This window comes from Zophobas morio, unplaced genomic scaffold (genome assembly GCF_036711695.1).
Source record: "Zophobas morio isolate AGI-343-1 ecotype UQ-CSIRO unplaced genomic scaffold, CSIRO_AGI_Zmor_V1 ptg000044l, whole genome shotgun sequence".
Taxonomy (NCBI): domain Eukaryota; kingdom Metazoa; phylum Arthropoda; class Insecta; order Coleoptera; family Tenebrionidae; genus Zophobas; species Zophobas morio.
The window spans coordinates 10212246-10224344 of NW_026972149.1; the positions used below are offsets into that span (position 1 = coordinate 10212246).

Here is a 12099-nt window from a genome sequence, read left to right on the forward strand (position 1 = left end):
CTCATTGAAACCTTTATTCAAGGTACGCAAGTACGATCCGATGAAATTCGTAGCAGACGACGACGAACTTGAGGTTCCCAAAACACAAGCGGTAATGATTGGCAGATAAATTAGCTAATTTTTGCGAAATTATTGACAGTACTGTTAGTCGCACAGCGAAACGATCAGCACTAGTGCACGTTTACACTAAATTTAGAACACTAGGGTTTTTTTGATCTGAAACGGCATTTTGTGTAGTTTAGTTTAGATATTTCACAACACTGCAAGCTGTGAGCACTCCGCACTTCGGCTATACTTGCACACACTCATACCATGTTCCATCTTTACATCTCTTCTTATCATGTCAATTATTGAAGGTGCCTAGATACGACCCTATGAAATTTGTCGAAGACAAAGAGGTGCGAATTATCCCAACAATCAACATTCCCGACGAGAACGACGCGGTAAAATGTTAACTGGCAATTCCAAGCAAAATGTTGACTGGCAATGTCAATGATCAAAATATTTCGTTCACTAAAAAATTCATGAAATGATTTTGATCATATCATAAACCCACAGCCTGCACGCAAAGTATTTGCACTACACCTGCACACTTGAAGAGTAACCGAACCTGATCCTTATCGCCATGTACCGAATCGTTGTCCAAACTTTAATTTTCTCTGTTCTAATACAAACTTTATGTTTCATGTTGTGTCCGTGTCCCCCACAGAATGAGGAAAAGACAAACGAAAAGGTTCAGCTAAAGGTGAGTTTGTATCTTTATTAATAGTATAAGTAAACCGCGACAGTCACAACGGGACGGAGTTAAAATATATATTTATGTAGCCAAGTGATGAGACAGTTAAGCGACGAATTCCTCCTAGAGCAGAGGTCAAAAAAGATAGTTTCTTGTCCATTCAATTGAAACCTGTTTCAAAAGAAGCCAAAGAAGCAGAGAAGGCAAAACTAGAAGTTGATTTGAAGGTAAAACGCGACCAACAAGCAACTTCGGTTGGTCTATGTAAACTGTTCTCTCTCTCTTCTTCCTTCTCATGTGTCTAAAATCGTGCTTCGAACTAAATGTTTTTCGCAAATGTAAAAACATAAGCTTACTCCACTACAATCTTTCTCTTGGTACTCATAACTTTCAACATGTCTATCTATCTATCGTATATAAACCGTGTTTCCACTATCGTCAACAACAGGTGTTTTGATAATTTTTATTCGTTAGAAAACTGGCGAAAAAGAAAAAAAGACCGTCACCAAGAAAGGTGCGAAAGCAGAGAAGAGTGACGATCTCGACGCTTGGATGAACATCCCCGACTATGAGAGACCAGTTTTGGAAAAATATGAACCTAACGCACCTCCAGAATTCGCTGGTCGCGAAAAAACCAAACTCTCCAAGGTGAGATCGCAGCTTTCGCAGATATGATTTGCCTTGAGTTTATAAATGACCAAGCAAGCTAATTATGAGTTGGTAGTGCTAAATATGAGCGCAGGAATGTAGGGAAACTAATTAACAACCCCAGATATCTTGGCAATCATTTGATTCATCTGTTGATTCAAAATAAAAGCATTTATAACCGCATCCAATAAAAGAGGCTTTAGTTTGATGCTGGCTCGCTTTCATATTTATTTTTTATTATACTACGCTTCGGCAATGGACTATAAATCGTCAGTCGCTTGAGTGTTATCGTCTGTGCAGGATAAACCGAGTGTTCCTCAAATCAAAACACCAGAAGCACCTAAGATAGCTGTCGTGAAAGAAAGAACACCTGAACCGAAGAAAGAGAGAACTCCTGAACCCAGGAAACAGTCTTTGGAACCCAGCGGACCTTCGAGCCGCCGGGGATCGTTGATTCCTCCTGAGGCTATGGGCCGTAGGGCCAGTCTCATCATCTCAGACGAGGTATACTTGCACAAATTGAATCCTTCTTTACTATTTTTAGCCACCGGGAACGACAGAAGGGGTACTAGTGTTTATTTCCCTGTAAATGTCTTGATTTTTTTCTCATAGGAACATAGGAAACTCCGACCTGGAGAGGTCGTGGAGGAAAAAAAGGTAACCGTTCTTTCAATGAATGCACCGTACGCCTGCCTCATCTAATCTACAGTCAAATGGATGCAGTGCCGATTTGATTGTACGCTTTCGTTCTATCTATCAATTTTATTTCATATTTTCACCCAGCACCAATTTCTTGCTTCCCACTTAGCGACACAATGGCGGATTTATTATCACCCGAGCTAGTACTTCAATGACCGCCATCTTTCTAATTAATAAGTCCGCCATTGGAGAAAATGTGAAATAACTTTGATCAGCACCTAGCAACAACACCGCACTCGCTAATTAGGTTTTGTTGCTATCAAATGTTATTCTCTATCGATGAAAACTTTTGTTGGTTATGTCCAAGCGCATGATGACTACCACACGAGCAAAGCAGTGTACAGCTCACGAGCAGGCCATGACCATAAGCAGACCATCGAGTATGTGCCCAAATATTATATGTAAAATTGTCGTCAATAGATAGCTAAACAATTATTATGCCTACAGGGAGGAAAATTGCGTCCCGGTGAAGTACTCGATTCTAAGGTGAGATTTGTGTTAAAAAACACAAAACTGACCTTGGGTTTGGCACGAGGAAACGGTGTCAAACAATTTAACACTGCCATTTTTAGTCTTAATAGTTGATTTTGCTTGTTTTTGACATTTTATTTAGTTTTGTATTTTTTTATTTAAAGCCTAAAAGCAAACGACCGGGAGAATTGCAAACTCCGAGCGAGAAACAGGTTAGCCCGGAGAGAGTAGTTTAGATCAGTTTAGACAAATTTATGTTTGTGTCTAACGACTTTTAGAGTCAACGAATAGATTAGAAGTCCTTACGTGTCGACAATTTCCAAAACCGAACTGTAAATAATTTTATGTATAGAATAGCAGAGCATCTAATCTCCCAAAGAAATCAATCAGATTTTTAATTTTGTTTTTTTTTTACAAGATTTTTCTTTTGTTTTTTGTTTTTCTTATATGTTTTTAGAGACTAGCTAAAGCAAAGCTGCTCTAGTTACAACAATACTTAGTCTCTAACTTAAACAAATGTGGCTAACGAAGTGGGTTTTCTTGTGGTAATTAAACAAAATGTGCCTCGTAGTTCAAGATATAGAGCGTTTTTAATGTATATATAATAATTTAGTGTACATACTCGCTATTTAATCAACGCTACGCTAAAATTAACGCTGAAATATGAGCTTTACTTGTAAAAATCACACACACACGATACACAATGACTCTTTCCCAAATGGCATGAAGATAATTTGTTACACACTTTAGCGCCGCCGTCCAAGTGGAGACGTCCGAAGACCCAGTATTCAAGACATGGAAGGTCTCATTGACAAGCCTTCAACTCCACTTAGAGGTGTAGGCCCAGCAGGACCGCCCAGTATCGTAGACATACAAGAAAGCTATTCTGCCGTTGAAGGTGCTCATTTCGGCACCTTTTACAAGCCACCACTCAAAAACCGTATTTTCAGATCAAGTCGCATATCTCAATGTTGGCATTGAAGGTGAACCTCCACCAACGTTCAAATTTTATAAAGGCATGACCGAAATTATCGAAGGGGGTAGATTTAAGTTCCTTACAGAAGGTGACACTAATACGATCACTTTGTGCATCCGTAAAGTCAAGCCTAACGATGAAGGCCAGTACAGAATCGTTATTTCTAACATTCATGGTGAAGATTCTGCCGACATGCAGCTTTATGTGTCCGGTAGGTACTTTGATAAGAGTGATTTTCAGTTGAGTTAATCGCCTTGGGTAGATTCTAGTGGTATGGACTTCCGTGCCATGTTGAAAAAGAGGAAATATGCTAAATGGGGCCAAGATAAGGAGGATCCCGACTGGGGAGAGCTCAAAGAAACTGAGAAACCTCTGCCGCCCCTTAAGAAAGTCGAAAAGGTCAGGTTGAAATTCTATCTGTTTGAATCTTTGAGTTTCAATAAAGCGTTTTTGTATACTCCTCATTTTTATGGTTTTGGCATATCGATATTTTTTTCGAATTTTGCGTCCTGAATTTTTAACATTTATAGCCCCAAGGTGAAAAAATTACCGGATGGTTTCAACAAGGTGGAATTGTTACTGTGTATCTCGACGGGAGATTAATTGCAGAAGTTCCGGCTGATAAAATTGGAAGTGACAATTGGAGTTGGTTAAAGGTTGGGCTAGTTTCCCCTCACATACATCCAACAAGCCTCGACCACAACCTGAAACCTACTTTCAACTTGTCCATGATACACACAGAACCGGATTTATGAGGAAATTTTGAAATAAATCCGGTTGTGTTGTCTAGATTTAAAATAACAATCCTGGCGTCGCCCCACACTGATCCCGGAAAAGAAAACAAACCTTTAGCCAAAACTGATTTACAGATACAGAAGTGTTATAAAGATGTGTCTCCATATGAATCGTTTTTAGGGCTATATTTTTTTTCAGTTTTGGCCAGCCAGAGGAGTAGTTTATCTGATTGTGTATCGTCCTGTTATTGTCCTTGTGGTTGTTTGTGTTTAGTCGAGTGAGTAAATGAGCTTTTTCATTATTTTGCATCTGCTTCATCTGTTTACTAAGCTTTAACTCTTATCTGTCATTTTCACAGAGTGCAATCTCAAACTGCAACACACTACGATTTTCTTTGGCAGGATATATACCAGATTGGCCTCGGCTCAAGAAAAGAGAGGTTCTGTTAGCATGTACAAAATTTTTTATATAGATGTGAATATCGTACCTTTTATTACCTTATTATGTTATTTGGCAGGCTTCGCTTCCTTGGAGACGCATCTCTATAGCTTGCAAAACTCTAGTAGTATAGACTTTCTATCCTCTCTTCTTTCTCTATTCTGTCATCCTTGACTAACCATTAATTTTATTGTAGTGATTAATATTAAATTCGAAAGTAGACTACTAAATTTTATATCTTCAATATCTATTCTTACATTTTCTATTTTCATTTCAAATAACTAGTAGGATACTCAATGTGCTGTAGATATGCTTGATGGCTCAGGTGTTACTGCTTTTTAGGAACTTTTTCTAATTCAGCGGCGACCGTCGCTAGTAGAAATCTTAGACGATTGGCCGACTCTAGTGGTTCGTGAAAAACTTAAGGTTGGCATCAAAATTAGTTTGAAGTTTAGTTTTTGCCAAACAAATAATTCACACGCTTTGAAAAACAAAACCAAAAAAGAAATTTGAGCTATATACACCGTTATCTACACTCTCGCTTACCTTACTAAAATCTGTGCTCCGCTTTGTTTAATTTTTTTGCCAACTTCAATAACCACTTCTTCAACTGCATGTTTTTTTTTTCTTTTTCTTGTGTGAATGAAAGGGTGAATGACTGTCTCCAAAACTAGGTGTAGGCGTCAAACTGAAAGTTTTTCTTTATAGAACCCTGTATCCTCAAGAAGGCCTTCATTGGCTGAATTAATACCAGACTGGCCCATTTTACATCACTTTGAGAAAAAGGAGGTTGGATGACAGAAAACGTCTCTCTCTCTTTGATGTTTTTTTCTTATATGTGTTGCACGTTGTGTTCCACACCATCACCGTCCCATAGTCTCCCGTAGCATTAACCCCTCGCCTGAACCTAATATTCCAAAATGGATGTTGTGTTGCATCGTGGGATCTTTCTAATTCTCTGTACATATATCAATTTTGAGAATTTTTCTCAGCGTTTTTCCTTTTTAATTTTTGTTTTTGTGTTTTTACAGCGCACTTTTTGAGAAGCGACTTCCATTTTTACCACCATGTAAAATATTTTTCTCGATGTGTTTTTATCCCAATTCCCTAGCAAAAGCTCATGTTTTCTTTCTTTCTTTTCTAGAAAGTGGAATCTTTCTTGAAGCCACTCGTCGACAAATATGCCAAAGAAGGAAAAGATAAAAAAGTTGTGTTTGAGGCTGGTTTCTCAAAACCAAATTGCAAACCAAAATGGCTATTCAGAAAAGACGTAAGTTGACTGAACTTGTATCGTAGAACCTTCACTAACCCAACCCACGCAGGAATTGTTCCAAGGCGCCAAATACAAATTCAAGAACGAAAACGAAATCTATCAACTCATAATCATGAACCCTAAAGTAGAAGATACAGGAAAGTACTCCATCGAAATCGGTGGCGTTGCCTGTACCGCTTTCCTCAACGTCGACGAGCCTGATCCGTCATACACTTTCACGAAACCGCTGAAGAAGAAGTACGACGGTTTCACCAAGCACGAAATCCAACTGGAATGTACGGTCAGTAGCAGCTTAGCTATAGTAGGTTGGTACAAAAGTACCACTAAACTCGAGGATGGAGACAAGTACGGCATTTCAAAAGACATCAATGGTGTATGCCGTCTCACTATCAAGTACGGTGATTTCGACGACGCCGGAGAATACTCCTGCAAACTCGAAAAACAAACAGAAAAGACCACCACGAGCTTAAATGTCGTAGAATATCCCTACAAGTTCGTCAAGGTACTCAAACACCAACAACATGTGGAAAAAGAGAACATCACCTTCATTTGCGAGCTTGACGACGCCGGAGGTGAGGTAAAATGGTTCAAGGGCGAACAAGAAATCAAACCGGACAAGAGAGTCAACATCACCAAAGATGGACGAAAATGTAAGATGGTGATTAAAGATGCGAAGGTCACCGACGCTGGAATGTATTCCTGCGTGACCAACGCTGACAAAACTGAAGCCGAGCTCGTTGTCAACTATTTGAACAGATTCAATAAGAAACTGAAGGACACTGAAGCGGTAGAAAGAGAGAAGCTCGTCTTAGATATAGAACTGCAAGATCAGACGGCTCCAGCCGTTTGGACTTTCAACGGAAAACCAATCGAACCCTCTGATAGAATCGAAATCAAAAATCTAGGTGGAGGCAAACATCAGCTCATCTTCCACCACCTCTCAATGGAAGATGATGGTGAAATCATGTGCGAGTCCGGAAAACTGACGTCATCTATGAAACTCAGCGTAAAGAAAGGAGAAAGTAGACCTATTATTGACTTCCCAGATAAATTTGAAGCACCTGCAAGTAGACCTATCACACTTCAAGTACCATACAAAGGTAAAGTTGCGATTAGGTCGTGCCACAATTACTGACTTTGTTTACAGTTTCTGGAACCAAACAAACTCAAGTCGAAGCTAAGCTTGTTAAAGACGGTAAAGTACTTCCATTGAAGGAAGTTGAAGTAGTGGTACGCGACGAAGAAGTCACGTTCAAAATTAAAAAACCATCAAGGGAATTGTCTGGGTTGTACCAAATTAAGTTGTCTAATGGTCAAGGTGAAGACGTTAAAGATGTAAAGATCGTTATGCAAGATGTACCTTCTGCTCCTCTTGACGTTAATGTTACCGATGTGTTCCAAACATCTTGTCAAGTGTCATGGAAACCGTCCAAAGATGACGGTGGTTCTCCTCTTCTACATTACGTGGTTGAAAGACAAGATATTAGTTTGAAGGCTGGTTGGGAAAATGTTGGACAAGTGTCACCAAATGAAAAAACTACATACAAAGTTGAAGGGTTAACACCAAAAAAAGAATACAAATTCCGTATACGTGCCGTGAACAAGCTTGGTACCAGCGAACCTGCACTATTCGGCAAACCAATACTTGCAAAAGATCCTTGGGGTAACACAAAATTAACTTTTCTAATAAATTTTTTTGCTTCTCTAGGTTTTTTATGTGTGATTTTCTATTATTAATGAATTAATTCACAGTGTTGATTCAGTGCTGAAACAGATTTTTACACAATGATTGATTTTTGTTTTTACACAAAAATAGGCTTAAGAGGAATTTAAAAAAATCGAAACGTCAGCACATGTTTTTTGAAACGTCCAAACGTCGACAATTATTTTTCAGGATCTCGTCTAAAAAAAGTGACTTTAGCTAATATTCGCCTATCCCGTTACAGATGAACCAAGTAAACCTAAAGATGTTCAAGTTGTTGATTGGGACAAAGATCACGCTGATCTTAAATGGAGTAAGCCCGACAACGACGGTGGTGCACCTATCACTAGCTACATCATCGAAGTCAAGGAAAAATTCGGAAAGGAGTGGTCTAAAGGTATCGAAGTACCCGGAGATCAACTTTCCGGAACCGTACCAGGATTGAAGGAAAATAGCCAGTACGAGTTTAGAGTAAGAGCTGTTAACAAAGCCGGCCCTGGTGAACCTAGCGATACCACGAAACCGATCATCGCTAAATGCAGATTCGTTAAACCGTTCATCATTGGAAACGATCTCATTCCTATTATCGTGAAAAAGGGCCAAACTGTCAAATACGATATCAAATATGGCGGTGAACCCGAACCAGAAGTTAAATGGATGTTAGACCAAACAGAAATCAAGCAAGACGCAGAAGAAAGAATAACCATCGACAAATACGAACGCAATACCGTAATAACAGTCCGAAGATGTACTAGAATAGACAGCGGCAAATACCGCTTAGTCCTTACCAACAGTTCAGGAACCTGCGAAGGTACGGCCGAAGTCGTAGTCCTAGACAAACCAACACCTCCGAAAGGTCCTCTCAAGATTGATGAAGTCCGCGCCACACACGTCAAAGTTGGATGGCAAAAACCAGAAGACACTGGTGGTACCGAACTCACCGGTTACGTCCTTGAAAAAATGGACATGGAGACTGGCAGATGGATACCTGCCGGTGAAGTGGGTCCCAACGAAAACTCATTCACCTTCAAGGGACTTACTCCAAAGAAGAAGTATAAGTTTAGAGTTAGAGCTAAAAACAAGGAAGGCGAATCTGAACCTCTGGAAACATTTGACGCTATTATGGCTAAGAATCCATACGATGAGCCTGGAGCGCCTGGTAAACCCGAAATTATTGATTACGATAATAAGAGTGTCACACTTAAGTGGGCCAAGCCTGATAATGACGGTGGACGTCCTATCAGCCACTACACAATTGAAATGAAAGACAAATTCTCACCAGACTGGACGGAAGTCACTAAGACCGAAGACAGCAATCCTGAATGCATTGTAGAAAACTTGAAAGAAAACATGGTGTATCAGTTTAGGGTGCGTGCGCATAACAAAGCCGGGCCTTCCAAACCTTCGGAAGCAACCGACAACCATCTCTGCAAACACAGAAATCGTAAGTACTCATCAAAATCGGTAAATTTTCAAACAATATTTTCTTCTTTTAGTGAAACCTCGTATCGACAGAGAAACATTCAAGTCGATTGTTATTAAGGCCGGTCGTACCCACAAATGGTCTGTTGATATTACCGGTGAACCTCCGCCGGAAGTTAAATGGGTTTGGAGAGACAATATTCCTTTAACGAACACCGAAAGAATCAAAATCGAGAACATAGATTATCACACAGACTTCACAATTGTTAATGCGGCCCGTAGAGATACCGGAAAATACACTCTTATAGCTGAAAACGTAAACGGCAAGGATACCGAAACCGTAGAACTTACAGTTTTAGGCAAACCTGGCTCGCCTGAGGGTCCTCTCGAGGTGTCCGATGTCACCGCCGAGAAGGCTAAGATCGCATGGAAGAAACCAGAAGATGATGGTGGCAGTCCAATCAAGGAATACGAAATCGAAAAAATGGACATGGCTACCGGTAAATGGGTCCGTGTTGGACGTTTACCGGCTGACAGAGTCGGTCCTGACGGTAAACTCGAGTACGACGTCACTGGACTCAATCCAGGATCAGAATACAAATTCCGCGTCACAGCGGTTAACGCTGAGGGAGATTCTGAACCTCTAGTTTCAGATCGTAGCACTCTTGCTAAAAATCCATTTGGTAAGTTTATGAAAGGTGTAGGTAACTCATTTAATCGACGCGTTCGGTAGATGAACCTGGCAAACCGGGTACTCCAGAAATCGTGGACTATGATAATACAGGGGTCAACCTTAAATGGGACAAACCACAAAGCGATGGTGGTGCGCCCATCGAAAAGTACATCATTCAAAAGAAAGATAAGTATAAACCTGATTGGGAAAAGGCTGGTGAAGTACCCGGAGACGCAACTGAAGCTAGAGTGGAAGACCTGAAAGAACGCGGAGAGTACCAGTTCAGAATTATCGCTGTTAACAAAGCTGGACCTGGTGAACCGTCTGATGCTTCTAAAATGCAGATCATTAAACACAGAGCTCGTGAGTGAACCACTTTGTTGAAATTTCTAAGGTAACGCGCTTATTTCAGTCAAACCAAGAATCGACAGAACGAATCTCAAAGCAATCTGTGTTCGTGCTGGTAAAATCATTAAATACGATGTGGATGTCAAAGGTGAACCGCCACCGACAATCACATGGTTCCAGAACGACAAGGAAGTCAAATCCGAAGGAAACATTGAAATTATTAACATAGACTATAATACCAAGATTACTATTAATAATTCTATTCGTAAAAATACTGGTATTTATAAAATCAAAGCGGTCAACGAGCACGGCTCCGATGAAGCCGAGGTCGAAGTCACCGTACTTTGTGAGTATTTAGTTCGCTTGGTAGATTTTAGGTGTACTAACTCCCCTCCATAGCATCTCCATCCAAACCTAAAGGGCCTCTTCAAACCACTGACGTCGTTAAGAACGGTTGCAAACTTAAGTGGGGTAAACCAGAAGATGATGGTGGCCGACCAATAACTGGATACGTCGTCGAAAAATTAGATAAACAAACAGGTCGCTGGGCTCCCGTCGGACGAACAAACGATACAGAAATGGACGTCAAAGGCTTACTAGAAGGTCACGAATACGATTTCAGAGTCAGAGCTGTAAACGATGAAGGGGAATCAGAACCTCTCGAAACCGATAAATCAATCATTGCGAAGAATCCATTCGACGTTCCTGGTAAACCAGGCACGCCCGAAATCACTGACTGGGACGCGGACCGTGTCGACCTTAAATGGACCGCACCCAAGAGCACCGGAGGTGCTCCCATCACCGGTTACGTCATCGAAAAGAAGGAAAAATTCTCCACTTCTTGGGATGAAATTCTTACTACAGATTCTCCAGCTACTGATGCACAAGTACCTGGGCTGAGAGAAGGCAACACTTACCAGTTCCGCGTCCGCGCTATCAATAAAGCCGGTCCCGGAGAACCTTCCGAACCGACAGGTCAACATGTTGCCAAAGCCAGACACTGTAAGACCCTTCATATTTTATAAACCGTAACCATAAGTTATGTTTTTAGTGCGTCCGCTTATCAATCGCGAGAAACTGCAAGCTATCAGGGTACGCGCAGGCCAGGTTGTCAAGTTTGACGTTGACGTCAAAGGTGAACCTCCACCGAAGATCACCTGGAGCTTCGCCAACAAACCCTTGGAATCTGCCGGCAATATCAAGATTGAGAACGAAGATTACAACACTAAATTCACTCTCACTGAAACTGAGAGAAAATGGACCGGTACTTACACCATCAGAGCTGAAAATGAATCGGGCTTCGATGAAGCCCCTGTGCAAGTAACTATCTTAGACAAACCCGGTAAACCTGAAGGGCCTCTTGATATCACCGGGGTCCACAAAGAAGGTTGCAAGCTCAAATGGGAGAAACCCAAAGATGATGGTGGCTTACCGATTACCGGATACGTTGTTGAAAAACAAGACGCGTCTACTGGTCGTTGGGTACCTGCGGGTTTCATAGACCCCGACAAAACCGAACATGAAGTTACCGGACTTGAACCAAACAAGAAATACAGCTTCCGTGTAAAAGCTGTTAATGAAGAGGGAGAGTCTGAACCGCTAGAAGGCGACAATCCTATCATTGCCAAGAACCCGTACGATATTCCAGCTCCTCCAGGACTACCAGAGATTATCGACTGGGACGAACATTCGGTTAAACTTAAATGGGAAAAACCCGTCAGAGATGGCGGTGCACCCATCAGCGGTTACATTATTGAAGCGATGGATAAATTTAGTGGTACTTTTGTTAAAGTAGCAGAAGTAGGACCAACCTGCACTGGAAGTGTCAGCAGACTAGAAGAAGGAAATCAGTACAAATTCCGTATTCGCGCTGTAAACAAGGCCGGAACTTCGGATCCTTCCGAACAAACGAACTGGCACACCGCTAAACCAAGATTCTGTAAGACACATTCACTTCGTTCTAGCAACCTTAATAATA

At 41.0% G+C, this 12099-nt stretch overlaps 1 protein-coding gene and 1 long non-coding RNA gene across 7 annotated transcripts in view; one reads left to right on the forward strand and one right to left on the reverse strand.

Moving 5' to 3' along the window:
* Nucleotides 1–12099, reverse strand: part of LOC135141184 (uncharacterized) — a 69922-nt gene that overhangs the window by 35424 nt on the left and 22399 nt on the right. The gene's annotated exons all lie outside the window — the stretch shown is intronic.
* The window catches only part of LOC135141353 (twitchin), a 38545-nt gene that overhangs the window by 8372 nt on the left and 18074 nt on the right, over nucleotides 1–12099 (forward strand). For 2 of the 6 annotated variants that reach the window (XM_064072392.1, XM_064072395.1), the window contains 18 exons: nucleotides 357–443; nucleotides 710–745; nucleotides 826–963; nucleotides 1211–1384; nucleotides 1685–1888; nucleotides 2531–2569; nucleotides 3305–3452; nucleotides 3505–3741; nucleotides 3793–3929; nucleotides 5848–5973; nucleotides 6026–7076; nucleotides 7124–7639; nucleotides 7923–9122; nucleotides 9175–9783; nucleotides 9834–10136; nucleotides 10186–10467; nucleotides 10521–11123; nucleotides 11173–12060. In XM_064072392.1, the coding sequence (XP_063928462.1) occupies nucleotides 357–443; nucleotides 710–745; nucleotides 826–963; nucleotides 1211–1384; nucleotides 1685–1888; nucleotides 2531–2569; nucleotides 3305–3452; nucleotides 3505–3741; nucleotides 3793–3929; nucleotides 5848–5973; nucleotides 6026–7076; nucleotides 7124–7639; nucleotides 7923–9122; nucleotides 9175–9783; nucleotides 9834–10136; nucleotides 10186–10467; nucleotides 10521–11123; nucleotides 11173–12060 (6778 nt within the window). Of the gene's footprint in view, nucleotides 1–356; nucleotides 444–709; nucleotides 746–825; nucleotides 964–1210; nucleotides 1385–1684; nucleotides 1889–1996; nucleotides 2042–2530; nucleotides 2570–2718; nucleotides 2767–3304; nucleotides 3453–3504; nucleotides 3742–3792; nucleotides 3930–5847; nucleotides 5974–6025; nucleotides 7077–7123; nucleotides 7640–7922; nucleotides 9123–9174; nucleotides 9784–9833; nucleotides 10137–10185; nucleotides 10468–10520; nucleotides 11124–11172; nucleotides 12061–12099 lie in introns of all 6 variants that reach the window. The other 4 variants (XM_064072390.1, XM_064072393.1, XM_064072394.1 and 1 more) reach the window with 3 other exon arrangements.